At 38.6% G+C, this 13,570-nt stretch overlaps 1 protein-coding gene across 1 annotated transcript; it reads right to left on the reverse strand.

The window, feature by feature from the left end:
* Nucleotides 1-11,881: 11,881 nt before the first annotated feature.
* LOC18438970 (mitochondrial import inner membrane translocase subunit TIM23-1) lies at nt 11,882-13,051 on the reverse strand. Its single transcript, XM_006849144.4, has 2 exons — nt 12,339-13,051; nt 11,882-12,141 (listed from the first exon to the last, which is right to left on the reverse strand). Exons 1-2 carry the CDS (start codon nt 12,850-12,852, stop codon nt 12,083-12,085), a joined length of 573 nt encoding a protein of 190 aa, XP_006849207.2. The 5' UTR covers nt 12,853-13,051; the 3' UTR covers nt 11,882-12,082.
* Between the last annotated feature and the right edge of the window lie 519 nt (nt 13,052-13,570).

Raw genomic sequence — 13,570 nt, forward strand, 5'->3', positions numbered from 1 at the left:
GTGTATGTAACTCAACCTGAAAGGTTTAGAGTTAAAGGGAAAGAAGAAAAATTCTATAAATTAAAGAAAGCTCTCTATGGCCCTAAACAAACCCCGAGAGCATGGTATAGTAAAATTGATAGTTATTTTCATAAAATCACTTTAAAAGAAGTGCAAATGAACCCACATTATATTTGAAGAAGAAAGGTATGAATGGATTTCTTAATTGTTTGTGTCTATGTTGATGACATTTATATTGGGTCTTCATTGTCACGGATTGAAGAATTCAAAGGCAATATGATGCATGAATTTGAAATGACTGATTTAGGGTTACATTAATTTTGGGTCTTGAGGTGAAACAAGAAGAAGATGGAATTTTTATTTATCAAGAAAAATATCCCTTAAAACCTACTAAAGAGATTTAACATGTTTTGATGCAATATTATTGACACACCAATGAATGCAATGAAAAGCTCAGACTTGAAGATGAGACTGAAAGGGTTGATGCAAAATGTTTTAGAAGCCTTGTTGGTGGGCTGACGTATTTAACTCACACAAGACCTGACATAACGTTTGTCGTAAGTCTTGTGTCAAGGTTTATGCACAATCCTACTAAGCATCATATGGGGGCAGCAAAAAGGATACTGTGTTACATTTGTGGTACATCAAGTTATGGACTTTGGTATACTCATGTTTTTAATTTTGAATTAATTGGTTATACTAGGTATTCATTGTCACCTATTGAAGAATTCAAAGGCAATATGATGCATGAATTTGAAATGACTGATTTAGGGCTTTTGGATTATTTTTGGGTCTTGAGGTGAAACAAAAAGAGGATGGAATTTTTATTTCTCAAGAAAAATATGCCTTAGACATACTAAAGAGATTTAACATGTCTTGTTACAATATCATTGACACACCAATGAATGCAAATGAAAAGCTCAGACTTGAAGATGAGACTAAAAGGGTTGATGGAAAATGTTTTAGAAGCCTTGCTGATGGGGCTGATATATTTAACTCACACAAAATCTGACATAATGTTTGTCGTAAGTCTTGTGTCAAGGTTTATACACAATCCTACTCAGCATCATATGGGAAGCAACAAAAAGGATATTGTGTTACATTTGTGGTACATCAAGCTATGAACTTTGGTATACTCATGTTTTTAATTTTGAATTAATTAGCTATACTGATAGTGATTGGGTAGGTTCTTTAGATGACAGGAAAAGCATCTCCGCCTTCTTTTCAATCTTAGCTCTGGAGCTATTTCATGGTCATCAAAGAAACAAACAACTAGAACATTATCATCATCAGAGCCAGAGTATATAGCTACTGCATCAACCGCATGTCAAGCTCTATGGCTAAGGAGATCGCTGGGAGATCTTTGTGAAGTACAAGAAAAGGCGATTAAAATTCTCTACGACAACAAAGCAACAATTGCTATGACAAAGAATCCAATTTTCCATAAGCAAACAAAGCACAACAAGATCAAACACCATTGCATCCGAGATAGGGTGTCAGAAGGCCTAATTGAGATGACGTATTGCCCTACAAAAGAACAAGCAGCTGATGGTTTCACAAAAGCACGCTCATTTATAAACTTTACATATTTCAAAAAATTGTTTGGTGTAAAAGATTTTGCATTAAATGGGAGTGTTAAAGATGATACAAAAAAAATGGGATGTAATGGGTAGTTATCCGACACATAGGTAGTGGTGTATGAGTAGCTAAGATAATAGGAAGTTATCTATCTCTCTTCACGTAGGTATATAGGTAGTAGGTATATGAGTAGTCATCCAACAAGTACGAAGTGGTGTATGGATAGCTAAGATAGTGGAAAGTTATCTCTCTCTCTTCACGTAGGTTATAGGTAGTTATCCAGCACGTAAGTAGTGGGTATTTTTGTTGTAAACATCTATTTATATGGACTCCATGAATTGAAATGTTGCATGTGGAAAAACTTGAGCAAAGTTAAGTTTTGTGTTTATCACTCTATAAGTACGTAAGTACGTGTTTTTAAAAATCAACAGAGTTTGAGTTTTTTGTTTATCTCTCCATGAATACGTAAGTATAGTGAGTCCCCTATCAATAGGGGAGTGAGGAAGAGAAAGGAACCAATTTTGCATTCCTAATCATCATATTAGTAGATAATATCGACAACCTACATATGTTCAAAGGGAGAGCTAGGGAAGGAAAGAAAAATAGAAATTGAAAAAATTATAACTAAAAACAAAAACAAATTAAAATCACCAACCTGTTTAAAGAAAATCTATCACGACAAAAAAAAAAAAAAGAAAGTTAAATCACCAAGACATATTTAGATACAAAGAAATGTAAATGATGGACAGAGAGGCTAAAACAGTAATCCGCATCACATATAGCATGTCAAAGAAAAGAGTAAAACACAGATATGAATAAAGCGAGGGAAAAAAAAAATTACGGAGAAGCAAAGAGGGTTTTGTTTACTCACATTTTTGGGTAAGGAGGCAGCAAGTAAAGGGTATGACCACTTCCTCTCTCTCGAGAGAGAGAGTGAGAGAGCAACAAAAAATTGATAGAAAAAGCTACAACCTTAAAAAATTAACAAGAGAAAGCTACTAGGAAAGCACAGTTGTGGAGCCAGGAAAAAAATAGCCAGTATTAGTGTTTAGAGACCTGAGAGGCATATTAATGGTTTTCCATCCTATGAGTTCCCAGCCAATGGTTCATTTGGGTTGGATTCTGAGATCCCAAGAATATTTCCTACATCCATACGAAGTTTGTCATCCAACTATGAAACAGGAGGCTTCCAGTTACAGATGAGGACAACTGTCCTAGAGTCCAAAACTTACCATTCAAAAACAGTTAGAATGTGATCAATGGCAACCTATGACCAACAAGGGAAATTGTATCCTAAGGAATGCATGCCACACCAGAGTCATTCCAGAAATTTAGACATGTTGATTCCTCTTGAACTAAATCCTCACCCAACTAATGACCCTTGAAGCCCTCAATACTGAATGCCAATTAACTAGCATGCCCACTAGGACAATATTTACTATGCACCACAAGAGAGACAAGTGACGCAGCTTATGCAAATGAGAAAGACAGAGATGCACCCAAACAAATAGTATCCTCAATAAAGATGTTGCTGCTATACCAATAAACCCAGTAGATTCATAAAGGCAGGCTATGAGTTTTGGTAAAAGGAAGGTATAAGACATGGTTCAATAGTATTCACTGAATTTTCAGATATCCCACCATCCAAAAAAAAAACAAAAACACACTTTAAACCAGCAGTTCATCAAGTATTCAAAAAAAAATTAAAATAAAAAAAAGGAAGAAGAAGAAGATAATTAACAGTCATGCAGGTTCTAGTCTTCTCCAAGAAGAAGATAATTAACAGTCATGCAGGTTCTAGTCTTCTCGGAATGAAGCCTTTCATTGGAGCATGCAAAAGTGAAAATAATTTTCAAAATAAATAAAATGATTCTTTGATAAATACACCCATCACAAACCATTCTAACATTAATCTTCGTATTTTGAGGGGAAATGAAGCACACCCTTTCAGATATGAATAATGAGATATAATATATCATTGTTAATCAATTATAATCTAATTATATGTTTTAGAAGTGGCATATAGATGGGATACAAACTAATTTTTGGAGAGAGAAGGGATTAAAACATATTAATTATAAATACACCCATCGCAACCCATTCTATAATATATCATTATCAATTAATTAAAACAGATTCTCACACCATCCTAACAACAGATTCTTTGGCGTAGTGCTACTCATGCACTGAAATTGATAAATATGCTTCATTTGAGATTTTGTTTATCTGTGAGGAGAGAGCCCATGGGGCATGGATGTGTTTTCGAGCTTATTAGGTATGGGAAGGAAGATTCGCAAGGGATTTAGAGTTTGTGGTCAATGAAATTTTGGCATTCTGGTGGTTGTTTTTGGGGAGAGACCTCAATTTTTTAGTTAAGTTGCGAGGTTTTGGCAAATGTTATTGTAGATCAGAAGGAGAAGGGCGACTCCTCAAAGAGGAAGTGTTCTGGTTAAGGAGATCTCAATTTTTGTGGTCAGGATGGATGACCTAGCAGTAAAAGGAGTATAGCTTGCATAAAGGGGGAACTTAATACAAATGACTCGCAGATGGAATCTGATGTGTTAGGACTGTTTGATGTGGAGTAATGGCACTGTGGAAGAGATTGCTGACAGGGTACGACACACAGTGGGAATGCATAGGTTAATTGTAGTAGATAGGGAGTGAGAGGCTCGCTCTCTCACTCTTAGAGATGATTTTCCCCGTAAAGGGAACCTTCTAGCACGTGGGACTATAAAGAACAAAAACAGGGGGAACTCCTCAGGAATACAGCTGAAACTATACACTCATCAGGATTGGCCTCTTGGCATGCTGCCAAGGGCAGTGCAATGTAATGTCAAGTACTTGAATTCCACTGCTCTTCCAACAAAAACGAAAAGAGAAATGATAAAACCATTACAAGAAGTCCAGCACTCATACAATTATACAAGATTCAATTATTATACAATCAATAATCACTATTCCCATGCTTTGGAAGAGACTCGAGACATTTTGATACCCATAGGTCCTCGTACAGACTGGACACTATAACAGGCTGTTTCATTCATATGGTTGTGAAGCAAAAGAAACTTATTTCAGCAACTTGAGCCATCAAAGAAGAAAGAGAAACCAACGAGAAACTCTTTTGCTCATGAGAGTGGTGGAAAGGTGGGCTAATGCATTTTTGTGGGATGGGTTACAGAGCTGAAAAGTTTCCAAAGAAGGAGAGTATCTCGTCATTCACTTGTTGGGTCCTCTCCTGCTGTATAAAGTGGTAACCCTCAATTATCACGACTTCAAGATTTCGTATGTACTCCTTGAATGTAGTTCCAAAGACATAATCCTTGGTGCCCAAAGATTGAAACCCAATGTCCTCGTTACCTACTATAAATTTTGTGGGGACACTGATTTTTTACCTTGCCATGGCGCCATAGGATGATAAAAGAAATGACAATGGTCATATTCAATGATCGAATCTCAAGCAATGAAACTCAAATCACAACTACCAGAACATGAAAGTTTAAAGGTTCGATTGCCTGATAACTCTCAAATATATTTTGCATTAAGAAGAACAACCCTTCCATAAACCTTTGGAGAAATGAACTAAAAAAAATTACCTTCACTAATTCACTTTTCACTTTTGTCCATCTTGCTACTAAAAGAAGGAGAATCAATATCGAAGAGGGTTAATATTGAGGCCAATATGGGAAACATTAAACAATAAAAGGAGCTGTAATATTTTTTTGGTTGAAATGTAACCATTGTTGGCCCATACTCTGAAAACCATGGGCATTTATTGACAGATAAATGAATAGAGAAGCCAATCAAAATAAGATATTTCTTTACTTTCTTAAATTCAGATTAGAAAAAAAGAAACTTGGGCTAATAATGAACAGGGAAAATCTACCAAAATGGATAAATTATGGGCATGACTTTTTTCACTTAAGAGTGAGAGAGCAAGGCCAAAGGGTCAAAACTTGCACCTTACCATGGCACCATAGGACACATTGAATATGCTCATTTGATGTAATAGGATTTTGTTTAGAGAGAGAAACTGGAGAGAGTGAGAATATAGGGAGACGAGCTTTCTTAGTACCATATCAATGACCATAACAACAAAAAATTTCAGTACCATATGTACAATTTTTTTTATCTACCCCTTTCTACATATTGAAGGAACAAACATAACAGAAGGCAAGAAGAATAAGCCCAGAACAACCAATTCACTGAAAATAAAATAAAGGAGAAAACCCATTGTTATCAGAACTAAATCTTCACAGAAAAATGAAAGTAAATACCTCAAATTACACAGAGAAAAGGAATTTGTACTCAAATGGGGAGGAGTGAGTTTCACAGAGAGGTGCGAGCTTCACAGAGAGCGAGCTTCACAAAGAGAGAGCTTCACAGAGAGGTGCGAGCTTCACAGAGAGCGCTAGGTTTTGTCTTCAGCAGAAGATGGCAGAGGTTCTCACTGCCGCTAGGGTTTCGTTTTCATTCACGAATGAAAGGTTCTTAGTCGCTAGGGTTAGAGAAGCCTACGGACCTCAAAAAATTTATTTAATCTAACTTACCGAAGGGCAGTGACAAGTCCTTGAAAAAATGGGTCGTTTCCATGAAATGTCAATTCCACCTATTTTGGTGGAATTAGATTTCCAAATTTTAAGTCTAAAATAAGCATTCAGGAATCCCACGGAAATTTCAATTCCAATAGAAATGTCAATTCTAAGCAAACCAAACACGATTGTTCCGACCTTTTTCAAGAAAAGTAACTCGTAAAAATCTGAATCCAAGGAACCAAATGCACCCTAAGCATGTGACAGGCTCTCAATCGAAAATACCTGCTGATCCCAGTAAGGAGTCACATTTATGAAGGTTTAATTAAGTCTTGTTTATGAAGGCTTAATAGAGGACACGTTGGACACCCTCATAACCAAAGCAACCAAGGGACAACCGAATTTTAAACAAATGAGCTACCAAAATTGGAAAAGGAAAGGGAGATAAAAAATTTATCACGGGGATTCAACGAGCATGGGGCCTCAGAAGACCCCTTATCTCTTATGCCCCCTCGCCATGACCTTGCTGTAACATTCATCTTGAGGCGGTCTGCCTGATGCCTTACCAATGAGATCATGGATTTCCCAAATGAAGGTGCTCATATTCTAAGTGTGACATCTTCCTCAATCTCACACCATTCTCCTGGATTATCAACTCGAGATATCAAAAACAATCTTGCTTAAGTATTCTTGGCATCATGTCGAAGTTTTTTCAAAAACCCAAAAAGATGCTCCTCATTAGGCTTAAGCTCATATTTCTAGGGGAAAAGACCCCCCTTCGCTTGATCTCCTCATTAAGCTTAATCTCATATTTCTAGGTGCCTCATTGTGGGATTTGGGTCTTGTCAAACCCCTCGGTGTCAACCCCAATTGACACCTTTATTGGATCTATCTCAATATCCATTGCTTTTGAATGTTACTCGGATAACTTTTGTTGGCACTTTTCAGCTGTCTATGACAAATCCGTCCAACTTTAGAAGCCTGTTATGAGTTGAATTACATCGAGCTTACCCTTTTCACCTCTCCTAGTGCCTTAGCAAGGATTTCAACATCACTCATAGGTCCTCTGAAGAAATCAAAGGAGGCATGATCGTGGCCAGCATGGCTGAGTTTTCAAACTTCATTTATATGCACTCCCCTCATAGATCACTCTCTCAACAGAGCCTCTTAATACCTGATCTAACAATCAATCCTCTCCGACTCTGTCCGAATTGGACAAATTCCTAATTTATCCAGATGGGAACACCGTTTCCACGAGGTGTTGTCCAGATCCCTCCCTAGATCCACCTTGGACCATGTCCCTATACTATTGGATACCCAAACACACCCTATGAGGCCTAGACTATTCAGGTTCAAACTTGAAAAACAAGTGGTTGGAGGAAAAATGCACAATCTCCCTTATTCCACTTTGATGATCCTCATTCAATGTTTGTAGTGGACTAGGTTCATGGAGTGCAGGAGACTACAACCCATCAAACATAAGCTTATTGGCTCCTTACAAGTCAAAAAAATTTAATCCTGTTAGAAATTGAGAAGCTACATATGACAAGGGAGATTACAGATTTACCGGTGTCTGGGGCTAATACTAGGACACTGTCCAAGGTAAAACTCCAAGAGGTTCGAAAACCAGAAGAGATTTTCTTGGCACCAGCGATGTAGAATTAAATGCCCGCAAGAGGGGACCAAAACTATTCTTCCACAAAATAGCCAAATGCAAGCATAGGTGATAATCAACTTCCTACATCAAGGTCAATGATCACACTCTCAAAGACAAATTGGATATCTCTAGGGCTATTATATCCTACTTCCAAGAGTCATTCTATGTAAAGAATGCCCCTAGACCAAAAATATAAAGCATCCAAGTCCATTCCATTTCATCCCAAGGTGCCTTGTGGTTAAAGCATCCTCTCTCAAATCCTCAATGCCATAGCAGAATTGGGTCCAGACAAGACCCTAGGGCCCTGATTTGCAGTATACTATTCAGTAAATTTTGGGATTCCCGAGGTCCCGATGTTCTCACCTGGTTGCGGCTGCAATCATAACCAATTATCTAGTAATGGACCAAGTCATATCTCCAAAAACACATCCTTGATGGCACCCCTTTTTTGTTTTTTTTTTTTTCTGAACGTTAACTATTAGAAGTGGGTTAGCAAATTTTGAAACCGTTAGTAGTTTTCGAAAGGTATTAGCATTTGTAGGAATGGAAACCAAGACCGGTGGCTGAGTCACAGGTGGCGCCCTTATTGCTAACAAGTGTATCAACAAATGCACTTCCCCAAGAACCGGTGGCCTCATCTGTTAGCTTGACTCTAAAAAGGCATACGAACATATTGATTGGGAGTCTTGAACACTGGCATGAACTTCATAGGGTTTGGTACCAAATAATGGATAGATGGATGCATATGCTTACTTCTCCATTCTCATCAATGACTTCCCACAAGGCTTCTTCTGGGCTTCTCGGCCTGGGACAAGGGGAACCTTTGTCCCCATTCTCATCAATGACTCCCCACAAGGCTTCTCCCTGGACACATACCTGCTAAGGCATGGCGGGCCCAATATGCAAAAGATGAAGTTCATGGCGGTCGGCTTGGATCAATATAGCCTGCTAGCAACCTAGTTTTGGCAAAAGATGAAGTTCATGAAGTACAACCCGGTCTTTTAGATGTCCCTCTCCCACATACCTGCTAAGGCATCCCAAAAGTTGGAATGCCTATGAGAAACTTTCTATGGAATAGGTAGTTCTTCCACCAACGGATACGATCTGGCCATATGGTAGCTCTACCAGCAACAGATGCCATATGGCCAAATGTGACCAGGTCTGCCTTTCCAAACCAGCAGGTAGACAGGGGTTCTGAAAATTACAAATTACCAATACTGCTCTCCTTGGCAAATAGTGCTGGCGCTTTGCCACCAACCAGGACTGGCTGTGGAGAGTGTTCATTGCTTGTAAATGTGGAACTGATGGATCTGGTTACCTTCCCAACAGCTTGGCACCCTCAAGGGCCTTGGGTGTCTGGCTCGTGATCAGGCAGCGCAATTTCAGTTTTCTAGACTGCAAGCACTTGCATTTTCTTTCCCTGCCTTACTCAGCATCGCTGCCAACAGGGTGGCTACAGCTGCTGACTATGCTACTCGAGTGGCCAATAGACTGGTTTGGACACTGCTTCTTAAGTGAGATCTCAATAATGTCAGAAGAATATTAGTTGCTCTCCCTCCTGCCCCAACTCAAATCCTTCTTCCTCTTCCTCATTGGCTCTGACAAAGTAGTTTAAAGTTTGAACCCAATCCCCAAATGAATCCTTTGCATCTCATCTTTCTTTAAGACGCTACCTGGTGCATTGCCCACAGTGACAGCCTCACCTCTTCGCTTCCAGAGAACTGCCCAAGTTGTAAGCCTTCACTTGAATCCCATTCTTGAAAAAGGCTCTCACGGTGGATAAGGTCAAAAAATGAGGCATTCTACTTGCTATTAGGGGTGTCTTGAGGCCGATGATAAAACAAACCCCACTTATTCCTGCCCTCCCCACATATTATCTTAATTTGGGCACATTTTCTCAAACTCTTCAGCCTGATCTGGGTTACACCTTGTTTGGTCAAAGACCTCTACAAACATTACTATTCCTTGCATCTACCAGCTACTGGCCGGTTCTTGCAGCTACTACCAGGCAATCCTTTGGTCCAATTCAGTGGAAACATTTGATTGGAAAGAAATTGGCGTATTTTTTAAAGCTGTTTCACCCTCATTCTGGCCATCATCCAGCAGATCTCTTCTGCTATTGTTTTCTTGACCCTTGTTGAACTGTTGAAAAGCTTCTTGGCCATGAATGTCCCAACGCAGTGGCAGCACATCATATGCCTCGCCGATCCCATATTGGGATTTCCAGATCTTACCTATGGAGGATCCTCAGTGCCGGAGTCATGAAATTAAACTTGGACAAGAGCACTAGCGCTAACCCTGGTCCGGTGGGCATCGGTGGGCTGTTTCAAAACTGTGATGGGGACACAGTACTCTCATTTTCAGGTCCAGTTGACTCTGCAGATGCCACGCTTGCAGAATCCCTCGCTCTTTTGCATGCTCTCTCCCTTATCAATTGAAAATGGGGGCACACACTGATCCATCAGAGCGATTCTCTTGATGTTATCTCTTGGGACTGCAAATCAGCACACTGCCGTTGGAGGTTAGGCAATATCTTCAAGCAATTTTTCTACTGGTGCCAAGGTCTTTCTGAAACCTTTCGGCGCACATGGTGCAAGGTAAACTAAGACTGATTCACTCGCATGCTCTGCTCTCTGTCCACCCTACTTCACCCATTCCCCTCCCGTCCAATTGCACCTCAACTATGTATAGTCAAAATTTTGGTCCCTGTTAAGATTTCCATAACCATTTTCTACGTGTCCTCTCCATGGAGACACATATTTTGCAACCCTTTTTAGATGCATTTTGTAACCATTTTTTGTAAAACAGTAGTCTTGATTTCTCCCAGCCCAACCAAGTGTACATTTTTTGAATAAATAGAATTACAGTTACATATAAAACAGGAAAGGAAAAAAAAAATGGAGTCACACATTTAGGGATTACGATTTAAAACACTCCAAGAGATGCAAAGTTACAACACAAACCCTAAACGTGGTTGTAATTTGAAAGCTGGAGGTCATCTCTTGGTAACAAGTGGATGCCTTGCATTTCCTATGCATATTGGGGCAAAAGAAAAAAGCAGTGGGCCTAATTTTGACATTTTAACCCTAAACTTGAATCAAACAACACCATAATTGGAACAATTACGGTACAAGAGATGCAAAAGTTACAACACAAAACCTAAACGTGGTAGTAATTTGAGAGCTGGAGGTCAACTCTTGGTCTTAATGACCAATGGACGACTTGTCATTGCCTATGCATATTCGGGGGAAAAGAGAAAAGCAGCTAGCCTTATTTTGATATGTAAACCCTAGACTTGAATCAAACAACACCATGATTGAAACAAAAACTCCTTATAAGTGGGTATGCTCAGGATTTATGACCATAAGCATTGGATCACTCTTTCACTTGCACAATTTATGAAAATAATCCCCAAGCATTTTGGAATATTGAACTAAGATTTTTCAAAGTTTTAGCATCAGAGAATAAAATAAAAGGGAAATTATGCTTTAATATTCACAGGAGTGAAGGAAATACTACAATGCCCTCCCTAATTGAGAAGTTAAGACAAAATGCAGCAGTCAGTCATATAGACAATAGATCCAATAGAAAGTTATATATTATTCTTGCAAACAATCTCCAAATATTTAAGCTAATATATGGCACGAAATGTTGGGTTGATATACCACAATGTTTCAGGCACAATTTCTGGTGCCATTGTGCTCTACAAAAGAATAAAGTAATAGACAATTCATTTCCTGATTCCAATACAGTAGAAACAGTACAACCGAATTATTTCAGCAATCTGCAGTACCAAGCAAAGAGAAAAGATAAAGAAAATTCCATGAAGCAGTTTGCTGATATATTGGAGAGAAAATACAGGAAGCACGTCCAAAATGCATACAAGATGTTGCAAAGGATAGTAACTGTGAGAGAGAGAGAGAGAGAGAGAGAGAGAGAGAGAGAGAGAGAGAGATATGCTTGCATCATGGTGCTGATAAGTATATGCAAAAGTCTCATATATATTGTTGAGCATGATGAAGCATGAAAAAACAGTACAATAAAGATCATAAATATCCCCTAAAATTTGATTTCAAATCCTGCAAAAATGAACATAATAATAACCACGGAATGTATCTGGCTGAAAATTCAATTTACATTGTAAGAATTAGGTCCTGCCATGTCCAAACAATTATCAACTGTCAATTTCATTGAACACCAATCTTTTAAAGAAAAAACTCAAAAATCCGACTCATTTTTCCATTCCATATTTCCTTTGTGTGTGTGTGTGTGTGTGTGGGGGGGGTGAGGGTAGGGGTAGGGGCGGGGGGTTGGGATTTCAAGTAACCAACAATAACCAACACCCAATTCTCATGAGGCACAGATTTCTCACAAAACCTGTAGACCCAAACACAAACGAATGAGGAAAAAAAATTAGATCTCTACTCTATCTATTCATTATAAAAAGAAAAAAATAAATGAATAAAATCTCTATACTCTCCTCTTAATTCAATCAATTCCACAATTCATCACGGCTAATCAGGAAAAATCCTGAAAATTTTAGATAGGGATATAGCGTTTAGTCGCTTGTTTACCAAAAACTGCAGCTCCAGCCATTAAACCACCAATTGCCCCTGCAACGGCAGCTGATCTAGGCCCCGAAGCTGACTTAAAAAGAGCACCAGTACCAAGCCCTGCTAATACACTATTAATAATATCATCTGTATCTCTATATGCCACAATCCCACTCTCCAATCCAGCATAAATCAACCCAATTGACCCAAGTTTATTGCTTAATCTCCTCCCTGAATGGCCTGAAGAATTCAAGATTCTGTTGATTCTGAGCTTAATTGTGTCCCCTTCTTCTCTGGCCCTTAAGCCATCTATGACGCCTTTGGATCCACCTGCTATGGCTCCAGTTGCGTAGCCAAGACCCGTGTAATAAGTGAGGTTTTCACCCCATGATCTCCTCTGAACTGCTGCTTCTTCTTGAAAGAGGAACTCTGGTGCGGTTGGCAATTCATAAATCTTTTTGATGGGTACCTGTAAATCTTGATAGGGGTTGTAGAGGCGCCCTCGATCTTCGCCATGGTCGCCTGTTTTTGACATTCGCGCTTTGTTTTTAGTGGGTGGGTTTCGTCTTTTCTCCGATTTGATCAGCCTTTGAAGTTGCTCTTTAACGGAGAGTGAAGGTTTCTAGCACTTGGGGGTAGAGAGAGAGAGAGAGAGTAGGTTTCGAAGCGTTTGGGGTTCTGAAAATGAGGAAGACGCGGTGGGTAAAGTTTCCGCGGATGATTGAAGCGTTTGCTTGTCTTTGGGGTTCGTTTGGCAACAGATATTTGGTCGCCGAATCTGGAAGGTTCGAAACCGCCTTACCGATTTCTGGTTTGCTAATAGAATTGCGCTCGGTGTTCACAAGATCAAACCGAACACAGGGTCCGCGAGCGTAAACGGGGTCAAAACCGGACAAGTCCCGAGTGGTAAAAAATATTGAAAAAAATAAAAAAATATATATATAAAATTCTTTTTACGTAAATATCTCTTTTAGCTTCTGATATTATCAAAATACCGAATATTTTTAATTATTACTAATATATCCATTTTTAGACTTGATAACATTTTTTAAAAAAAGTCTAAACCATTTGTTTTTGGTTTTCCAAAAACCAAAATTGATTTCGGATTTTGAAAAGTATTTAGTATTTTGATACTAACATAAATTAAAACAGATATTTAAGTAATTTTCCCTAAAAAAAATCTATTAAAATATGAAAAACATATAAAAATTGATTAAAACAAAATACATTCAAATGAAATTGAAAATAAATGA

The sequence above is a fragment of the Amborella trichopoda genome, chromosome 9 (genome assembly GCF_054954075.1).
Source record: "Amborella trichopoda isolate Santa Cruz 75 chromosome 9, AtrichopodaSantaCruz75HAP2 v2.0, whole genome shotgun sequence".
Taxonomy (NCBI): domain Eukaryota; kingdom Viridiplantae; phylum Streptophyta; class Magnoliopsida; order Amborellales; family Amborellaceae; genus Amborella; species Amborella trichopoda.